This window comes from Pantherophis guttatus, chromosome 3 (genome assembly GCF_059756535.1).
Source record: "Pantherophis guttatus breed Tessera chromosome 3, ASM5975653v1, whole genome shotgun sequence".
Taxonomy (NCBI): Eukaryota; Metazoa; Chordata; class Lepidosauria; order Squamata; family Colubridae; genus Pantherophis; species Pantherophis guttatus.
The window spans coordinates 64,286,264-64,307,640 of NC_142065.1; the positions used below are offsets into that span (position 1 = coordinate 64,286,264).

The following is a 21,377-nucleotide window of genomic DNA, read 5'->3' on the forward strand; positions in this document are numbered from 1 at the left end:
TAGAGTAACAGGAAGAAAGGGAAGAAGTTGATAAAGTTCCTTTAGAGTTAAAAATATGAAGCCTATATTCATTAACTAAGAAAGGGATCGTTACAGCAGGTCATGAAGGAAGAGGCAAGCAGAATGTGGAAAGGAAGTGGGAAAATTGATACAAATTGGGCTAGCTGGCTGCTAACCAGGGCAAGGTAGAAGGAACATGTGATGACAGGATTAAAATATTTGCACTTGGTGCCCAACTGCTTACCAGGCATAACTTGAAGGGTTGATATTAACCTTCAAGCCCTAAAGATCTTAAGGCTTATTTGAAAGTCTTCTGAACTAGACGTCCCCATCATCACAAACTCATTTATGCTTTCTCTTAGGCCACTTTCAGGCTGAAAAATTCACTTTTGATTTACATTTGGCCCCAAACTTTAAAAAAAAAACTTTTTTTTAAAGAAAAATATTGCCATAATATATCTCATGGCCAGGCTTTTAATTTTATTTATTTATTTTATTTATTATTCATATTTCTATGCCGCCCACTCTCCGAGGACTCTGGGCAGCTTACACCAAAGACAGTATACTAAATAGCATATTGCCCCCAACAATCTGGGTCCTCATTTTACCCACCTCGGAAGGATGGAAGGCTGAGTCAACCTTGAGCCAGTGAGATTTGATCCGCTGATCTGCTGAACTAGCAGTCAGCTGAAGTAGCTGCAGTACTACACTCTAAACACTGCACCACCTCGGCTCTAACCATTGTTTAATGGTTAAACAATGTTTGTATTAGATTTTTAAATATTTTACTTTTATTCGAATTTTGTCCCATTTTTAGCCATGAATAGAAAGGTAGGGTATATGGGCATGTGGATACGAACACCCACACATACATATGCACAGTGGTGGGTTCCTCCCGGTTCCGGAGAGCTGGTAGCGGTGATGATATGACATCACGGAACCAGTTCTGTCACCCCCGTCCCCACGTTATTCTTACCTTTTATTTGGCCCCACCCCCAATCCATTGCTGCCTCCTGAGTCCCAGCTGATTGGCTAGAAGGAAAAAAACTGGTTAAACTCTTGCCGCGGGGCTTCAAAGGGCCGCCCTACAGTGGTGGTAGACCGGTGCCTGCAAAAACAAATGAGTAGACCGGTGCCTCCAAAAACAAATGAGTAGACCAGTACAGCTCAGCAGGCAGTCAAAAGCCTGGTAGACCAGTACCTCTGCTAAATCCTAAAGAATTGTCACATGACCATCAAGCCATACCCACAAAATAAGCCACGCCCACAGAACCGGTAGTAAAAAATTTTAGAACCCACCCCTGCATATGCATATACATTAATTATATAGAGATACAGTATATGATAGAATAGATAGACAGATAATAGATAGATAGATAGATAGATAGATAGATAGATAGATAGATAGATAATAGGCAGATAGACAGATACATAAGAAAGAAATGATGATAGATAGCTGACAGACAGACAGACAGATAAGACAGAATATAAATAGATGACAGACAATAGACAGATAGGAGAAGACAGATGATAAATAGATAAGACAGGTAGACAGGTAGGTAGACAGATAATAGATAACTATCTGAAAGGAGATGCTCAGATATGGTACTTGCATTTGAAACCAGCAAATGACTGAATGCAAGCAGAGTGCAAAGAGGTTTGACTTTACACAGGAGGCCTTAATGAATGACCAGGAAGAACCACTGTTACCTAGTAATAAAAAATGCGGTTGAGAGCAAAGGCAAGAATGAGAAGATAAGCACTAAACAAGAAAGAAATGTGACACTAACTGGTGAAAACCCTTGGTGGAAAAAGAGCACAAAATTCTGTAGCCTTTTTCTGCCCTGATTTTTTTTCCTCAACTGTGGTTCAAGTGTCTGGCTGGGAGATTGGAGGAGCTACATGATGGAAAAGAAGTTCATAATTATGTATAGCTGAAAAGCACCTTTATGAGAGGAAACTGAAAATGACCATATATTGAAGAATATTTGCAGTTTAAGCTAGGGCTATCACATCTAGGCTACAGATTTAAAGCTTTATGTTTCTCCTTGCTGCCATTTGATCATTATTTTGGAGTCTTACTTAAGGTTCATCTACATCAGTGATTGGTTGCCCCTGGTTCGCACCGGTTCTATAGAACCGGTAGTAAATTCGGCAGAAGGCTCCACCCACAAACCTTGATGTCATCAAAATGAGTGAAGCGAGCGAGCGTGTGAGACCCTGTTGCGAACCAGTAGCAATCCTTGAAGATACGTTAGGTTTACAGACAAGGGCTGATTTGCACAACGTGCCAAATTATTATTTAATTATAGTTTATTGGATAAATCATTAATTGATTTCACACATTATACAATGTTATAAATCAGAGTTTATAAACCATGAGCCTGGGTTCGCACATACCTTTTCCTTACATAATTCTCATAATTCAGTTCTTCTGTTCAATTAATAATGAAATGAAAAGTATGATGAAACTGAGCAACAGGTATGATGGGTTTGTAATTCAAACAGATGCATCAGTGCTTAAGAAAACATTTTTCACATTTCCTTTTCATTACACTGCCCCCTCTTACACTACTAACTGACATGTCACAATTGGCCAGTATATGTTTTGTTCAATCATAAAAAAATTGGCATCTATACAACTAGTAAGTACTACCGGTATATTCACATCTGGCAGAAGAAAGATAATTACATCTTTTAAGAGGTCTCTAAAGTCAACTCTTCTTTCTAGTCTCAAAGTGATAGCTATATTCATAGCCATTGACTAACCTTAAGATGTGCATTTATTGAAGCTAGTTTAGCCTTCTTTCCTAAGTCTGAATGTATACACACACCAATGTTTCCTTAATGAAGCTTAACACAGTTGGCAAATATTTCACTCATAAATCTGTCATTTACCAACAAATTGGCCCAATAAACATTGACTCAGTAGAAAAACCCTGATAATGAAAGCTTTCTTCATGAGGAATAATGGACAGATTGTCTTTTTTAATCTGTTCCTTTTATCTACATGATTGCAAGTGTCAATAAATCTACTTGCACAAAGTCTGAATAATACCATAGGATACTCTATGCTTCCCTGGTTGGTTTAAACAGATTTCTTTGTGACTATGGGACTGTGTTTGATATATGCAAAATAATATCCAATCAGTGCATTTATTTGTTTTAATCAAAATTCAGATGCTTGGCAACTGGTCCATATTTATGATGGTTACGGTATCCTAATGTCCTGTAACCACCTTTTGTGACCTTCTGACAGGCAAAGTCAATGGGGAAGCCAGATTTACTTAACCACTGCATTGATTCACTTAACAACTATGGCAAGAAATGTCGTAAAATGGAGCAAAATTCATTTAGAGGTGAATTGTTTCACTTAGCCACAGAAAGTTTGGGCTCATTTGTAGTCGTAAGGCAAGGACTATCTGTAATAGGAACCAAAGTATTTCATGATTAAGTACTATATGTAGATGGGAGCAATATTCCAGAACATCAGTATGCAAAATCCTGGAAATGGGAACAGATACAGAACATATACAGACAACACAGATTTAGAATTATTGGAAAAATAATTCTCCGGTAATATTGTACTGCAAACTAGGGCATACAAAACCTTTGCTAGACCAATTATCGAATACAGCTCATCTGCCTGGAACCCGTACTGTATATTGGACATTAATACAATTGAGCGAATCCAGAGGTATTTCACAAGAAGAGTACTCCATTCCTCTGCTCGCAACAGAAACCCTTATGCCACCAGGCTTGAAATTTTGGGATTAGACAATTTAGAACTATGCCACCTTCAGTCTGAAGTGGTACACAAAATTATTTGCTACAATGTCCTACCTATCAATGACTACTTTAGCTTCAACCGCAATAATACACAAGCACACAATAGATACAAACTTAAGGTAAACAGCTCCAAACTCGATTGCAGAAAATAAGACTTCAGCAACAGAGTGGTAAATGCCTGGAATACACTATCTGACTCTGTGGTTACTTCCCCAAACCCCCATAACTTTAACCTTAGACTGTCTACTGTTGATCTCACCCCATTCCTACCGCCTCTGTCCTACTAACCCCAATTATTCGTATCCTTATCCTGTATTCATAATCATATTTATACTTATATCTGTTATCTTATATGTGTTTGACAAATAAAGAAATAAAAATAAAATAAAATTCTAACATTATTTTGAAATAATGAAACATCAGGAGTTTCTTGCTACAATTTTGGCAAAAGTTGTACTTTTTTATGGTAATGATTTTGGATGATAATATAAATTATGATATTTTATAGTCAAATGTCTAGTCAAGGGCAAAGGAATGGAAAAGGTCCTGGGGGGTGGAGAGTGAGGGTAGATATATAGAAAGAAAAAAAGGAAAATGTAAATATTATGCATTAGAATTTAGAGAAAAAACTTAAAGGCCACTAATAAAGGTTTATATAGTTATGGGTGGCTTTAATATTTTTCTATCTCTCTAACTGAAGACTGCTTGATAGTGGTTGTGTTGAATGATGATGGCAAAAGTTGTCCTAATGTTAAACAAAACATATTTGGACTAAAAGACCTCCAAAGTCCCTTCCAACTCTGTTATTCTGTTAATTATTTATTATTCTGAATCACCTAGAGTTGACTTGCAGTTGGGCAGCACCTACATGGAATTAAATAATTAAACAAACAAACGAATAAATAAATAACTCAATTAAGAGAGTTAAAACTTATGTTTCTGGGATGTCTTTCAGCTTAATTTGCAACCCTATCCTGTTCATCAATAAATTAACACCACTAAGTTGACTGGGGTCTGTTCAGTTACACATGCATGCATTTGAAGCTAAGTTGTAACGTGTGCATCTTTGAGGAATAATAGTTGAAATAGAATACCGTATGAGACCAGAATAGAAACACAAGAAGTGAACTGGAGGGTTAAAAAAATGAAGCACATGCTCAAGGTCTTCAAACTTAAAGGAAGATGACTAGGAATTTTAAATACGGAACGATCTGGAGATAATTTGAAAAAGATAAGGACATAGTAGTTGTAAATGCTAATGCCTATCCTAACTCCATTTCTAGCCCTGTTTATGAATTTGAGTTTTTACTGTTACTGAGTTTATACACAGAAACACTGTGAAGTCACTTTCGTTTTAAAAACTGTAATATGCATACGTGAGTCAAAACTACATCAGGAACCTCAAAAGAAGTTTGGATTATGTGTCGGTGTGAGTCGTGTGAAGGCTGTGCTAAGTCATATTCTTTTGATATTCTTTATGGAAATGACTTCTACGTGCGCTCTTGAACAAAACTGCAGAAAGAGACTTTCAGAATCTAGAAGCTACAGTGCTTCTTGGCCTCTTGATTAAATCAAGTCTACCAATATAACACCCAAATCAGAACATTGAACATGACAGTTTTGTGAAAGTTATTGAAGTTTCCTACCCTTGTTCTGAATATGCAAGTAAGATTTTTTTTATATTCAAAAAAGATTCTTATGTAAAGAATTATCCTCCATTTTATACACAAGCTTTATTTTCAGAAGTTTCCAGCACACTGTATCAGTAGCAGGCTGAAAAAGATCTTGACATAGCTTCATACCTATATGTGGAGCATCAACAGAAAATTGGTCGTTCTTTATACCTCACAGTTTCCTCCTCTGCAAAGTGAAAATTGCAATTTAAAAAAGGATTGAAGATAATTTATTTGTCCAAGGAACCAGAATGAAATTATAATTAATTGTTGTTGTTAGTCACGAAGTCGTGTCCGACCCATTGCAATCCCATGGACAACGTTCCTCCAGGCCTTCCTGTTCTCTACCATCCTCTGGAATCCATTTAAGCTCACGCCTACTGCTTCAGTGACTCCATCCAGCCACCTCATTCTCTGTCGTCCCCTTCTTCTTTTGCCCTCAATCGTTCCCAGCATTAGGCTCTCGCAAAACAAGTTTCAAGGAAACCAGTGGAAATATATTAAGGACATACAGGAAGTCCTTGACTTACAATTGGGACTAGAACTCCATTTGCTAGGTGATGTGTATTTTAAGTAAGTAATCATGTGACTGTGATGGATTTTAAAACCTTTTTTGCTATGATCGTTAAGGAAATCACATGGTTGCTAAGTGAATCTGGTTTTCCCCATTGACTTTGCATGTTGGAAGCTGATGGGGAAGGTCGCAAATAGTGATCGTGTATCCCTGGGACACTATAATAAATACATACTAGTTGCCCAGCACCCGAACTGCAATCATGTGACTGTGGGGATGCTGCAATAGGCAATAAGTGTGAGGACTGGTCATAAATCACTTTTTTTCAGCACTGTCATAACTTTAAACAGTCTCTAAATCAGGGGTCTCCAAACTTGGCAACTTTAAGACTTGTAGACTTCAACTCCCAGAATTCCTCAGCCAGCTTTGCTTTCCGGGAGTTGAAGTCCACAAGTCTTAAAGTTGCCAAGTTTGGAGACCCTTGCTCTAAATAAATGATTTTAAGTCAAGGACTATCCCTGTAACATATTGCTGATATGAAGACTTTTGAATAGTATAATTTTGAGCAAAAAAAACAAAAAAACAAAATCAGAGTTAAAGTCTGTAGGAGCAGAGCTGTCATGTGGGCCTTTTATAATTCAAAACTGCACAGGGAGTTATTGGAACACCCATGTTTGCCCATGTTACATCACTCATTTCCAAGCTGCTCTGATTCTCAGTAGGCTTCCAAACCCAATTCAAGGTGCTGATTATGACTTACAAAGCTCTTCATGGAATGGAACCAGGTTATTTGCAGGATCACCTCTCTCCAATTCTTTCTATCTGTCCCATTGGATCTAGCAGGGTTCCAGGTCCCACCTGTTAAACAGTACCATCAGATAGAACCCAGGAAGTTTGCCTTCTCTATTGCAGTGCCTCTCACCTGGAACGCTATTGTGGGGCCCTGACTGTTGAATCGGGTATTGGCGTGGAATAACGACTGAGGCAGACTAACTCAAACACAGCTGTTTATTGTTTAACAACAAGTAACCAGAATGCAACAAGAACAACTTGTGACAGAACCGCTATTTATACCATCAGCTGTCAGAGTTGTAGCCAATGGTTAACGCTTACGTCTCCCGCCAAAAGAGCTGTCAATTTGTGGCCAATCAGAGGCTCTTCCTGGTTGCTGGTGGCAACAGGCAGAGAACGCTACACTGACCCTGCTAGCAAGTCACAACTTTTTGAAGATCTGGCTCAGTGGTGGGTTGCCCCGGTTTGGACTGGTTCTATAGAGCTGGTAGTAAAACCGTTGGGAGGCTCCGCCCACCGACCCTGACATCATCAAGAAGCTTCTGTGCATGCGCAGAAGCTTCTGTGCATGCGTAGAAACACGCTCGTGTGGCTCCGTTGCAAACCGGTAGTAAAGGTAAGTAGAACCCACCTCTGATCTGTCTGTTCATTGAGCATAAAGTCTGGAGGTTAGGTGTGATTTTGTGCTGATTTGCTTGCCATCAGTGGAGTTGGTTTGCCTGTCATTTCATTAATAATTGTGGTTTGTAATGTTTTTGTTTTTATTTAGCCTTGGTGGCACAGTGGTTAGAATGCAATATTGCAGGCTAAGTTTGCCCATTGCCAGGAGTTTGAACCTCATGGGCTCAAGGTTGACTCAGCCTTCCATCCTTCTGAGATCAGTAATGTCAGGTCCCAGATTGTTGGGGGCAATATGATGATGTTGTAAACCACTCAGAGAGTGCTGTAAAAGCACTTGTGGAGCGGTATATAAGTAAGTGCTATTGCTATTTGGTATTAATCCTTTCTGCACTGCTTAGAATTGCAATTGTAAAATGGATAGCTATAAAGCGCATAAATTTATGGACATCTCTAAAATTCTGTTTGCACTTTGTCATAATGGGGTACTGAGTGTAGATTAATGAGAGAGAAAAATGAATTTCAACAACCGTAGAATTAGGCTGCAGCATAACAAAATTGACAAAAGTGAATACTTTCTGAATGCACTGTAAACCCAATAAATCAAAGAAAGTGCTCTAACAGTACAGGAGCACAAGCAAAGAGGCAGATGCCTATAATAAGACTAACCCAACAATAGCAATCACCATTAGGACCCCAGCAAGGACACAGATGCTGATGAAGACAAAGTCACTGGTATCTTGAGCCTTGCTCTCATAGACATCTGCTACTCCTACATCCTTTGGCTGGGACTCTACCAGATTCTCAGCATACTGGTTCAGCCTGTAGGGATTAGAGCCAGAGATCAGATTCACAAGGGCCTCTTTCCTTTTAGGCTCACATTGCACTTCGTATTGGTGAATATCCTCCTGGTTTCCATCGGAAAAGTCAATGTACAAAATGCTGACAATCACAGATGTGTTGTTCCTTTTCTAAACGAGGGAAGAAAAGAATGGGTTTTAAAAATAAAACAGTTTCTGGTACACAAAGCTTTGAATACAGATAAATAAAGTCCATTAGACGAAGCTGAAGATGGGCTACTACAAGTGACAAATTATGGCTTTCAACATTCAGTCCTGTAGTGCCAGGCGGGAAGCAAAACTGGATGCTTTTCGAGCCGTTGCTGGGCTGCTTGGCACAGCTTCCCAGCTGCATTTGGCTTGAAGATTCATATATTGTGCAAACCTAAAAGGAGACAGGTGGCAAGACGACTTAACAAACTTATAGGTAAGGTTTTGGATGGGAAATTGTGCAATAATTTTACAACTGCTCAGTGTGATAAATGGGTAGGCTGGCTAGAAATAATACTAAGCCTTGTGGGTGTGCAGATGAAGTTTTGGGTAAAAAAACAATGCCAATATTTTTGTGACCACATACTGAGATAAGGATCCACTTAGAATGTATTATAAAACGATTTAAATAGAACCATGGCGTGCAAATCATTTAACCTGCTTAGGTGTTTTTATTTTTATTTCTGGGATCACCACTGGCAGGGAAATCTTCTGTACCTGCCTTCATGATCTATAAAAGAATATGTTTTATAGGTACCTCCCTTGCGGGACAGCAATCTGGACAGCCCTGACTTTTTGGGCCTTTGGGAAGGCTGTTTTCCCCCCGATAGGTTTTAAGGGGCATATTGGTCGGGGAGCCCCATATAGGACTCCTTGATTGAAGATAATGCATGAGCTGTCTCAGCTTTTGTATTTGTGCATTTGTTATGTTTGCTTGTACTTGTTTTTATGATCTTTTTATTGTTTTCTAGTGTGTTCCACCCAGAGTTATTTGCTTAAGACTGCTGGCATGATAAAGTTCTTAAATAAATAAAGTAACATAGATGAACTGAAATTCATAATATAAACAACCATCCTTCCTTCCCTGGTGATAAATGTCCGGTTTATATGCACTAAAATTCTGGGGCCAAACTGATTACCGTGAAGTAGGACATCCATTATGACTTTTTTAAAAAAAACTTAAAAATAGCAGCAGGAGAGTGATGCCTTAATTGGATTGGCTAGCGATTGGTGTCCCTATCGAGACACTGTCTATCTGGAAGCAGTTCATTATCAATGGAGGATTTTCTCTCAATGCAAAGAAGCAGAATCATCAATAGGACCTCAGTAGGAAATGAGAGAGTTAAGTTCCATTTCCCTGCCTCTGGTGATCCCAGAAATAAAAATACCCAAGCAGACTAAATACAAAAGATGGAATGTTAAAACTAGTTTGGCCCTCTGTTTTTTATTATATTATCTGAGCACGTTTTACATAAAAAGTGAACATCTGGAATTATTTTGCTTAGTAAACAGCCTATAGCTTTCCATATGAACTAATGCTTTTCTTCACAATTTCTTTTTTAAAAAATCAATTCCTCAAACTATCAGCCAGAGAATGAGAATAATGGGCTTGTGTCCTTGAAAGAAAGTAAACCACAATCACCTTTCTTATATAGTTTTACATAATATATAGGATAGAGAGGAAAGAAAGAAAGAAAGAAAGAAAGAAAGAAAGAAAGAAAGAAAGAAAGAAAGAAAGAAAAAGAACAGAAGAGGAGGAGGAGAAGAAGCCTACAACCATAAATAAAATAAAATAATAATAAATTAGATATAGAGCAGGGGTCTGCAACCTTAAACACTCAAGGAACCATTTGGAACAGTTTCCCACAGAAATGAAAACACCAGAAGCCACAAAACCTGGGTGGGCATGGCCAACTCAACGTCACTCACTTCCACCAGTCACATGACCCTCACCTAGCCACACCAACCCAGCCGGTCATTAGGGCAGAGAACTGGTTGTTAAAAACTACCGGGAACCACAAAACCCTTTTGACATCTCTCTCTCCCTCCCTCTCTCTCTCCCTCTCTGTCTGTATCTCTCTATGTCTCTCTCTCTCCCCCTCTCTCTGTATCTCTCTGTCTCTGCCCTGGCCGCTTCTCCATCCCCCGCCATCGCCCTTACCTTCTCAGGCCATGCAAGGAGTGACTGGGAGGGGAGGGTGAGGGCGGGGCCAGCCAGTGGTGGGCACCCGATAGGGAGCCACAGCAGAGGGCCCAAAGAGCTGCACGCGGCTCCGGAGCTGCAGGTTGCTGACACCCGGTATAGAGGAAGAGCCAATATCTCAATGACTACTTGAGCAAATGGATGCTTCAATAGGCATTGAGCAAAATTATATGGTCTGAGTCAGTAGAGAGTTAAAGATATGAATAGAGGTCTACACCACTTATAGTTTCATGTCATAAATTACCATATCCTATATGTACATCCAATACATAAAAAGGCAAGTTAACATTTTTTTTTATCTTCCTCTCTAAAATATCAGAGACTGTTTTTTTTATGTGTATGTATGTGAGTGGATATATAACTATCAGGAATCTTTTGCATGCTCCTTTGAGTAAGTTCCTTGGCAATATATCAAAATATCTAGGACAGATGATTCAATATATTAAATAAACATCTATATTAGATGACCTATTCTTCAGTAATAATCATTTTCGACTTCAGCTTTAATTGTCCAATGATACAAATATAGCATTGTTAATTTCATGAACATGTTAGTCTTGCAGTTTCTAATTATTTGCGCTCAGCTAGCAAAGCAAAGGAGGACTTCAGAGGACTTCAGAGAAGAGGATTTTCCTCACCAATCCTCTGAAACACATTCAGCAGCAGATGCTATTGTGATCAAGATGTTACAGGAGCAATAGACCTTTCTATGGTTTTCATAATAACACAACTGCTGCTATATGTGGGAGGTGGGTAGACAGCTCCTTTCATCTTGGCTCAGCATTAGTAGCTAAAACTCTGCCCTTTCCACACAGATAATGTACTTGCGGTTCCATGCCACAGGTTTCAAATCTTGCATGTATCCGAAAGGTCAAGCCAACCACTTGCGCAGGGCAGGAGGGGATTCCTAAGTAGATTTTATTTCGCTCCAGCTGGGCCAAAGACTGTGTGGGGATTTGGATATGAAACTCTGTTCTTGTGCAGCTGACGTTCATAGGGACAACTACATTGAGGAGAAACAAAACAAAGAAGGAATCTCTGAAATTACAAAATCATAACAAACAACCAGTGACAATCTCTGGAGTTAATGCGCCTGGCACAACACTATCTATAAAGTCAATAACAACATCCTCTCTTCTAATCTAAAGTCTTACACATGCAACAAATCACTATTTGATCCAGTTTTAGAGATAATAAACCATATTTGTCTACTATATGGTAGATATAACCTATCTTGTAGTTCTTGCTACAACTCCCCATGTAGTGTCCCATAGATTACAATATTTTGGGAATCTGTATGAAATATATCAACCCAGAGAGTTTTCTGCTAGACATTAGATGGATGTGACCGGGTTGTGAAATTGATTAGGAAACAGGGTAAGAGTTGGGATCTCATGATCTCTAGTTTTCCCAAGTAATTGGTGGGCAGCAAAAGGTTGCTGTTGTTTTTAAAAATCTGACCAAGTATACATGACTCTGTATATGTCTTTTCAGTCAGAATACTGAACTTAGAAAGCACCATCAATGCATTACCTGACTCTATGGTTTCTTCCCCAAACCCCCAAAACTTTAATCTTGGACTGCCTACTGTCGACCTCACCCCATTCCTAAGAGGTCTTTAAGGGGCATGCATAAGCGCATCAGCGTGCTTACCATCCCTGTCCTAATGTTCCCTTTTATTCATATCCATTTCATGTATTCATAATCATGTTTATGCTTAAATCTGTTATCTAATACATGCTTGACAAAATAAATAAATAAAATAATAAATAAAATAAAATAAATTCTTCATCAAATCTGGGCCCAAAGGAATTGGGTGGCAATATATCCCAATTTCTCCAGAGGAAGAACATCAAAAATTTGTCCAAGATAGACTTCCCCCTTAGCAGTGACAGTTTTGAAAATCCCTACATGATAGGAATTTTCCCCTCATGTCTTCCCTTGGATTTAACTGATATGTGACAACTAGCAAGGTTGTTGAACATTCCTAGAAGGAGGAAGGACATAAATACACATCCCTTCTTGGACAAATCATAAGTAAAAGAGCACAAAAATGCAATGTTTCTCCAAAATTCCTTGCATCTTTGAAGGGATATCTAAAAACAAATATCTCTACTAAACTGAATGAGAGCTGGTACAAAGAAATGCATACTGTATAGTATTTCCCAAGCATTACATTTAACATGTAACCTTCATAGTCCTTTCAATTGCTCAGGTAGTTTTAATATCTTCTGCTCATGGTCCAAATTCAATACATACAGTATTGGGCTGTTTTGTGCATCCTGTGCTTCAGTTATATTTTTAGAAAGCTGACATCATCACGAAGTCTCCCACACTATAGATCTTGCTATACTGGAAAAGCCAGTGTTCATTACTTCAAGATTTAAAGTAAGAACGTTATCTGTTTCTGTTCTGATATACTACCAGCCAATGTAGATTACCTCACATATATGCCAAGCCCTAAAGGAAAGAGAGCCCTTTAAAAAAAAAACTAGATTGAAAAAGAAGTTATATGAAAGAACAGAAATATTATATTGGTGTTTAATTACCCTAAGTATCTAACAATTATATCAACACCTATTACATAAAGTATTTTTTTCAAACAGTGGTATACATTAGTCGTCTTCCAATACTTGAGGGGTTGCCACAGAGAGGAGGGGATCAAGCTGTTTTCCAAAGCTCCTGAACGCCAGACAAGGAATAATGGATGGAAACTGAACAAGGAGAGATTCAACCTAGAAATGAGGAGGAACTTTCTGAGAATTAGAACAATCAGCCAATGGAACAGCTTGCCTTCGGAAGTTGTGGGACCTTCATCACTTGAGACTTCCAAGAAAAGATTGGGCTGCCATTTGTCAGAAATGATGTACGGTCTCCTGCTTGAGGAGTGGGGTTGGACTAGATGTCCTATAAGGTCCCTTCGAACTCTGTTAATCTGTTAAATTATGAAAAATTGGTACTGGGTGGAACTAAAGTAGGACAAAACAAAACAAAAGATGGATGCTTTATCCAATTAATCCTTGTTTAGTGACTGCCATTACAATAGTGATGAAAAAGTAATTTTACAACCATAACCTTTGCAGGTCTATAAAGCAAAGAAAAATTGAAGTAAGATTATAAGCGTTGTCCTAGTTTCATTTAGTGACTGTTTTACCTCATACTGAAGTTGCCAATCTAAGTTGTGGTCACTGAACAAGGGCCACCAGTAGTAAAATCATTATTGTTATTATTAGTAATTTCTATATTAATTCAGACTCCTATCTCTTGCCTGTATATACAGGTAATCCTCGATTTACGACCACAATTGAGCACAAAATTTCTATTGTTAAGTGAGATTTTTGTTAAGCGAGCTTTGCCTCATTTTACAACCTTTCTTGCAGTTGTTAAGTGAACCACTACAGTTGATAAATTAGTAAACTGGTTGTTAGGTGAATCTGGTTTTTCCATGGACTTTGCTTGTCAAAAAATCACAAAAGCTGATCCCATGACACAACAACAATGGCCATAAATATGAACCAGTCGCCAAGCATCTGAATTTTAATCCCATGATCATGGGGATGCTGCAAAGGTCATTACTGTGAAAAATGGTCATAAACCACTTTTTTCATTGCTGTTATACCTTTGAACGGTCATTAAATGAACTGTTATAAGTCGAGGACTGTATATATATTAGAATAATTAATCAGTGGAACAACTTTCCCTCAGACATTGTGAATGCTCCAACACTGGAAGTTTTTAAGAAGAGATTGGACAACCATTGGCCTGAAACAGTATAGGCTTCCTGCTATCTACATCATAGATAAGGGAATAGTTTTGTATAGAGATGAACAATTGTATAGTGGAGTTTTATATAACTAGCAGCAATAATATAAGCAGATCATCCATTTAAAATCTAAATTTTCAGGACCAAGAAGGTGGTCAGACATAGAACTATGTCTAGAATTTATCTAAAATATATTGTGGTAGAGATTTTTCCAGTTGTGGTCTCTGCTTTTGCTGCAGTGTTGAAAACTGGTAACCACAAAAAGGCCAATGAAGAATCCCGAAAGAGTAATCAGGTTGAATTTCACATGATGAGCTGAACTAAACAACTAAATTTTTGGCTCACCAATGTTTCTAGAGATTAACACCACTGTACATACTGGGCAGTAGCTCCATTTATATTGAAGCGGTGCTTGGAAAAAAAATATTTCCCTTTGTGATTGTGAGTTCATTCTTCACTGCATAGTGAGAAATCTTGGAATAATTTCATATCCCTAACACCAGTTTAATTTCCTCAGTGTTGGGGGAAAAAGGGTGCATTTCTAACCTATTCATTTTGGGGGATAGAGGGCCCAGGGCAAAGGAACAGTTAATGCTGAGCTGTTGCCTTCTGCTAACACATAACAGATGGGTCTCAGACCGATCCCTTTATGAGTACAGAGGAAAGAAATTAGTACATATTCCAGGACTTCATATTTTAGCTAGAAGAAAAAATTAGAAAAATGCATCTATAGTTTGAGATGATGCCACTGATGTGTGTTTGTGGAATAATGATTAAACATAATTCTTATATATAAATAAGGTAAAAATCCTGTTTTACATACTGGACATTTTTTAACATCCTCAAAATACTAAGACTGATATATGTGTGGATGTAAAATTAGGACAGAAAAATAATTGGCAAAGAAAGTAGACGGTCCTGAATATCTCAACCGAATTTTAAATTGGCTAGAAAAATAAGGCAACCCAAATAATGAAGTTGTCTTCATTTATGCTGAATATCTCTGGAACTGCTCTCAGGCCATAAAGCTGGACATTCTGCTGGGGTAGAAAAAAATTATACCCAATATTAACACAATAAAATATAATAAAATTCTACAGTAAAAATAAAAGCATATATGATCAGCAAAATCAAAAACCCTCATAAAGATGCAGTTCCTGGAACAGTCAAGAAGTTGCTGAGGCAACAGGAGACCTATTCATGGCCATGTAGAGTTTGGGTGAAGGTGGGGATTTTTCCAATTAAAAAATTCAAATCTAGAACAATTAAAATGATACTTTTAGCAGGTTCTAATTCAAACTGGAACCTTCTGGTACATTTAAGAGCTTGCTTATACATAACAATAGGAAAAAAAATAAAGTTGGCTGATACCTATATCTATACAATGTATAAATTAGTTACTGTGGAGGTCATTATTCAGGGAAAGCTGATTTCCATATAGCAGCATTGTAGAAACTTTATGAGCTAATTCAAACTATTTTGCTTTTCTCTTGATCCTCACATTTTTATTTTATTCCACATGGTTTATCCAATAATAGATCTTACCTCCATAATATGCTACCAAGAAACCTCGGTTGGCTGTATTCCTATCAGTGTGAAGGACCAACAGCAAGTTGTTTCTACTAGATATAATTGGAGATAGCATTTCTCTCCCACACCACTTTCCTAGCAGAGATGCCTTCTCAGTACCTCCATCAAACACAGCCAAATGGTCATAATCACAACCATCTGTCAGGCTGTTCCGTCCCTCGAGATCCAGGTCCAGGAAAAAAACTTTGATTCGATAACCTAGCGGCAGCTGGATGGTCCATCGACACTTGATATTATTGGGGTAAGAGTGTGGATATTGAGGACTGGAGAAATTTCCTTTGACAGCGGTATACACTTCCTGACATGCACCTGCATTGCAAGGGAAAAACAAATGAAATACAATGGCAAGCAACAAAAACATTTGTTTTATTGTGTAGGATCACCTAGAAATTTATTCTTCAAATTTTGTCCTTTACTTCAATGCATTTTTAAATAGCTTTCACTCTGCTCAGACTTGGTTTGAAGCTATGATACAAGGGATACAAATAATAGACCATTAAATTTGTGGCCTAACCTAAAAGTAGCTAGAACTAGAAAAGGGGGCCACTATGAGTAGCTGATAGTACCCTGTTTCCCCTAAAATAAGACACCCCCTGATAATAAGCCCAATTGAGTTTTTGAGGGCATGCACTAAAATAGCCCCCACTGAAAATAAGCCCTCCCCGAAAATATTTAAATGCATGCGCAGACAGTCCCTGCCATTTCCTCTGGTTTCCTCCATGTGCCCCAAAATAATAAAACATCCCCGAAAATAAGGACAAGCGCTTATTTCAGGATTCAAAAAATATATATAAGACAGGGTCTTATTTTCGGGGAAACACGGTAGGAAGCAGCTATCTAAGCCTATCATTGTCAGAAGCCAATGCCATGAGAATTTTATGCTGCAGTTTGGTCTAACATTGTCAGCCATTCAAGACAGACCAGATTAGGAAACCAAAGTCATGTATGCTAATACTACTTTTATTATAAGGTTACAGTCACAGAATCTTGCAAATGTGAATGCATTTCCTCCCCCCATCTTATCTTCGTGTTAAGTAGGGAGGTTCTTGTCTGAGACAAGTTACTCAGGTTACAGTTTTGGCCCAGATTCAGATTTCTTTTATCTAACTATCCCAAGATGCTTTTCTAAAAGGTAAGGGGACTTTCTTGGTTTTTTTCTTTGAAAACGTTTCATTTCTCATCCAAGAAGCTTCTTCATTTCTTCAAGGATGAAATATTCTTTGATTTCATGCTTCCTCACCACCACCACCAAAGTGGCGCAGTGGTTAGAGTGCAGTACTGCAGGCTACTTCAGCTGACTGCTAGCTGCAATTCAGCAGATCGAATCTCACCGGCTCAAGGATGACTCAGCCTTCCATCCTTCTGAGGTGAGTAAAATGAGGACCCAGATTGTTGGGGGCAATATGCTGACTCTGTAAACCGTTTAGAAAGGGCTGTAAAAGCACTATATAAGTCTAAGTGCTATTGCTATCACTATCCAAATGCTTTTCTTCAGCCTGTCTCATACTTTTTATGCTCCTGGGATTTTTTACTCATATTTTGTGGTCAAGATATCTTCTGATTATGTACCACATATCCTAAACTGGTCTAAAGCTTAGGTTCTCCAGAATATAGTACCCTGTTTCCCACAAAATAAGATATCCCCTGATAATAAGCTCAATCGGGCTTTTAAGCGCATGGCAATAAGGCCAAGTGCTTATTTCAGGGTTCAAAAAAATATAGGACAGGGTCTTATTTTCGGGGAAACACGATAAATAACGTGGCAGAACACTCAGAAAAAATATTCAGCATACTAAAATAATGATAACTTTATCAGATGTAAATGAATAGTAGAGTTAAGGTCATATTGCCTTACCTAGTATTGGGGGAGTCCTTCTATTAAGAATGCACAGAAGGTTTAAGACTCATTAAGAAGGCTGGAAAACTTTGAGTTTCATACACAAACACACACACACACACACACATTTTTCCAAAGATCTAAAAAAATTATTTGATGTTATTTTCCAAGAAGGTTCCAAAAATCATTTCATCATTTCGTATTATAATATTGATTTGTGATAAATATTAATTTTTGCACCATACCTGAAAAGAAATACGCCTTGAAGCCTTTGTTAGCAATGTTAAAATCTGATTTGAATACAACCAAAAGTTCACGTGCAGAAGATACCGCCTCTGGAGGTTTCGTGTTTCCACAGTAGTAACTGAGAAGAGTATCCTCCATTGTGGGCCCATCAAAGATGGCCACATAGTCAAAATTACACTGCTCGCTGTGTTCCATCTGGAAGTCAACAAAAATCAGTTTGATGACAGAATTGGACGTTCCCTGGATGACCCAGTGGCACTCAGCATTATTGGGATAATTCTCTGGGTAATCGGGGCTTGTGATTGATCCAGACAATCCTGTGAGCACACCCCCACAAACATCTGGAAGCAAGAAAATACAATATGTATTAAAATAAGACACAGAGATAGAAATAAGGAAAGTTCCTATGTGGATTCCAACCGCATTCTTCTGCATCACAGAAAATAATCTTAACCAGGCAAGGAAACACTGGAGGAGTAGAGGAAATAAGGAGTGCTATGGATGGGAGGTAATAAACAGGAATTTGTATGTATAAAAATATAAGTATTTGAGGCTGAATATGATAAATAAAATTAGTGAGAGGCAGGAATCAGAAGCCAGAGAATTGTCCAGATTATGACTGAATGAAAGAGAATATATGTAGCTCAGGGTGGAATTTACTCTTACTAGTAACCCCAAATGCAGCCTAAAATAATTTCCTATTTTCAAATTGTTTACTCTGGAGTAGTCACATTGAAATCCATAAGCTTTCCTTCCGCATCACTAATGGTTTGGAGATTCCAGCCAGGAGTTTCAATTGTTGGGTCATTTCTGCTTTCAGTTACAACAAGATAATAAGGAAGAAGCAATTAAACTACAATGGGAGGAAAAGCAGGATAAAGCCTGAAACCTTTTCCTGCTGCTGTTTTTTTCCCTGAGTGGGAAAAAAAATCCAGTGTGATTTCTGGATCTTTTGGATCAATGTTCATGAAACACCTTTGAGAAAAATGAAGAATATATTTGTGTGTTTGTGCGCACACACCTGCGCTCTGAGTGCACTACTTAAAAAAAAATCATTAAAACTTTGCATTTTGCATTATACTATCTGATGATCCCACGATGCCATTTTTAAAGCTTTAATATAGAATGGTAACTGCTTTTGAGGGAAGTCTGAGCAAGGTTTTTGAAGCAGTTTGAACTCCAAAAATGACTGGCAAGTTCCAGAAACAGTTCCTGTTCAGCTATAAAACCGATGAAGTGATTTTTGCCATTTTGCCAGTTTCATGCTAGGGTGAGGATTTCAGAGAAGGCTTGCTGCCTGAGCAGTTCAAAATAGCTAATACACATCATGAAACTTTAATGAAATGTCATGTTACATTTATTTATTAAATTATACCCTGCCCTTTATTCAAGAGCTCATCATTCTCTTTATGCCCCAACTGTTCTATAGAGTAGGCTGAGCTGAGAGAGACTGGTTCAAAGACGCCCAGGGAGCTTCTGTGACTGAGGGTGGATTTGAACTTGGTCCTCTTGAGTCCAACATTTAACTTGTGAACAACACTGGCAGAGAATGAACACTACTTAAATGGATATTCTGAAATATATGGCATATATAGCATTAATATTCTTACATTCAGTCTCTTTAAGAGAGTTATTTCTAGAATTCAGAGGAAAAGTAAAAATAGTTTAATTTATTTGTATCCCACCTTTATTATTTATAATAACTCAAGGAGGTAAACATATCCAACACACCTCTCTCCTCTTATTTTCCCCACAACCACAACCCTGTGAGGTAGGTTAGGCTGGAAGAGAGTAACTGGCCCAGCTGGTTTTCATGGCTAAGACAGGACTTGAACTCACAGTCGTCCCACTTTCTAGCCTGGTACCTTAACCACTAGATAAATTGGCTTGGAATAACTTAGACTACCAAAGTTATTTCTAAGCTCCATAAAGATGACTGGAATAAACTGTTTAATTACATGTTGTTGATTTCAAGAAAAATATAAATATCTAAGTCTGAAAAAGATGGCAGGTTGCTTTCTAGATGCTTTTGATAGTTTTGAAGGATTTCCCAAAGGCCAGAGGAAAAGAACAAAACTGCATTCATTATTAAACTGAAAAAGAACTCTATTTAAAGCTAATTAAGGAATAATTTCTTGAAATATAGAATAATAGCATATTGCATCTGGAATCATGGGAAGTTGCACCTATTCTACAAGAGAAACTGAAAGCACCAACCAGTCAAAAGAATTATACACATTAAGGCATAGCGTGCTTTAACAACCACTGAATTAGTGGTCAGGTTTGGACAATATTTTAAGCATAACCTATTTTGCAGAGCATAATGGCCAAGTTCTCACATCACATAAAGTCAGAATCAAACTAACTACATTATGTCTTAGAGATGTGTGTGTCAAATCAGGGGTGAAATTCAGCAGGTTCTGACAGGTTCTGGAGAACAGGTAGTTGAAATTTTGAGTAGTTCGGAGAATTGGGAAATACCACCTCTGACTGGCCCCAGAGTGGGGTGGGAATGGAGATTTTGCAATATCTTTCCCCTGCCACGCCCACTAAGCCACAGAACCTGTAGTAAAAAAAATGAATTTCACCACTGTGTCAAATGCTGGGTTTATACATCCCTCTAAGCATTAATGTGGTTCACTTGGTTTAGACTTATTAAGATCCACAAACAGTTAGAAAATCAGTTTGCTTATACACTGTCTATCCTGCTTCATCATTGCAAAAATTCCAGTGTGGGGCCTTTACATATTGCCTGAAATTGCTTCACCTCATCCTTTGTAGAAACTTACTGCTTCTCAAGCACCCTATACCAGCAAAATGATACAGGTTCTACAATACTACTGTATGATGTAGTACTCTTAAGAAAAATCCAGTTGAAAACAATTCTGACCTTTTTGGTAAACTGCTGAGAATCCTTGACTGGCCACATGGTTATCTGAGTGAAATATTAGAGTCATGATATTCCAGGATGAGGTAAATGGTGGAGGAAAACTTGTGCCACAAAATTTACCAAGCAGATTTCCTTGGTCTTCAGAAACCCCATTAAAGATCTTGATGTAATCAAATTCGCAATTATCATGATATTCCAGGTCAAAATGTTGAAAAGTGAGCAGTACAGAGGATCCTTCTGTTACCACTATGAGCCACGTACAATCTGTATCATACGGATAAAGTCCTGGGAAATTTGGGCTTGAAATATTGCCGTATGGTGCTGACAGAAGTCCACCACATTTAATGCCTACAGAAAATATCAACATTCGAAGAATAATAGATTAGCAACTAGAACAGCCCACATTCTGGATGTTGCTCCCTCTTGTTCTAAAAACTTGTTAAAATGCCTGCACTAACTGATATTCCCAGATAGTTTTTTCCCTCCCAAACTAACCAGGCCTGACCCTGATTATTACACTTCAAGATAAAACATGAGCTGGTGAATTTCTAATTACCTAGTTCCCTTTTAGAGAATGCAAATCAGGGATAGATCAATTTTTGAGGATTGAGGCTATCCTTTTTTTTTCTTTT

General features: G+C 38.1%; 1 protein-coding gene across 1 annotated transcript; it reads right to left on the minus strand.

The window, feature by feature from the left end:
• Nucleotides 1-6,966: 6,966 nt before the first annotated feature.
• CDCP2 (CUB domain containing protein 2) lies at nt 6,967-21,205 on the minus strand. Its single transcript, XM_034415272.3, has 5 exons — nt 20,746-21,205; nt 17,855-18,196; nt 15,728-16,081; nt 11,244-11,422; nt 6,967-8,357 (listed from the first exon to the last, which is right to left on the minus strand). Exons 1-5 carry the CDS (start codon nt 21,110-21,112, stop codon nt 8,040-8,042), a joined length of 1,560 nt encoding a protein of 519 aa, XP_034271163.1. The 5' UTR covers nt 21,113-21,205; the 3' UTR covers nt 6,967-8,039.
• Nucleotides 21,206-21,377: the final 172 nt, after the last annotated feature.

What these genes read in the sequence shown, in the direction of transcription:
- CDCP2 (XM_034415272.3), bottom strand. Translation starts at nt 21,112, where the DNA reads ATGTTGATATTTTCTGTAGGCATTAAATGTGGTGGACTTCTGTCAGCA. An exon ending in CTCAGCAGTTTACCAAAAAG is followed by an intron (nt 18,197 to 20,745) that starts GTCAGAATTGTT and finishes TCTTGCTTCCAG; the next exon opens with ATGTTTGTGGGGGTGTGCTC. An exon ending in CCTGTGGCATGGAACCGCAA is followed by an intron (nt 8,358 to 11,243) that starts GTACATTATCTG and finishes TCCCTCGTTTAG; the next exon opens with AAAAGGAACAACACATCTGT.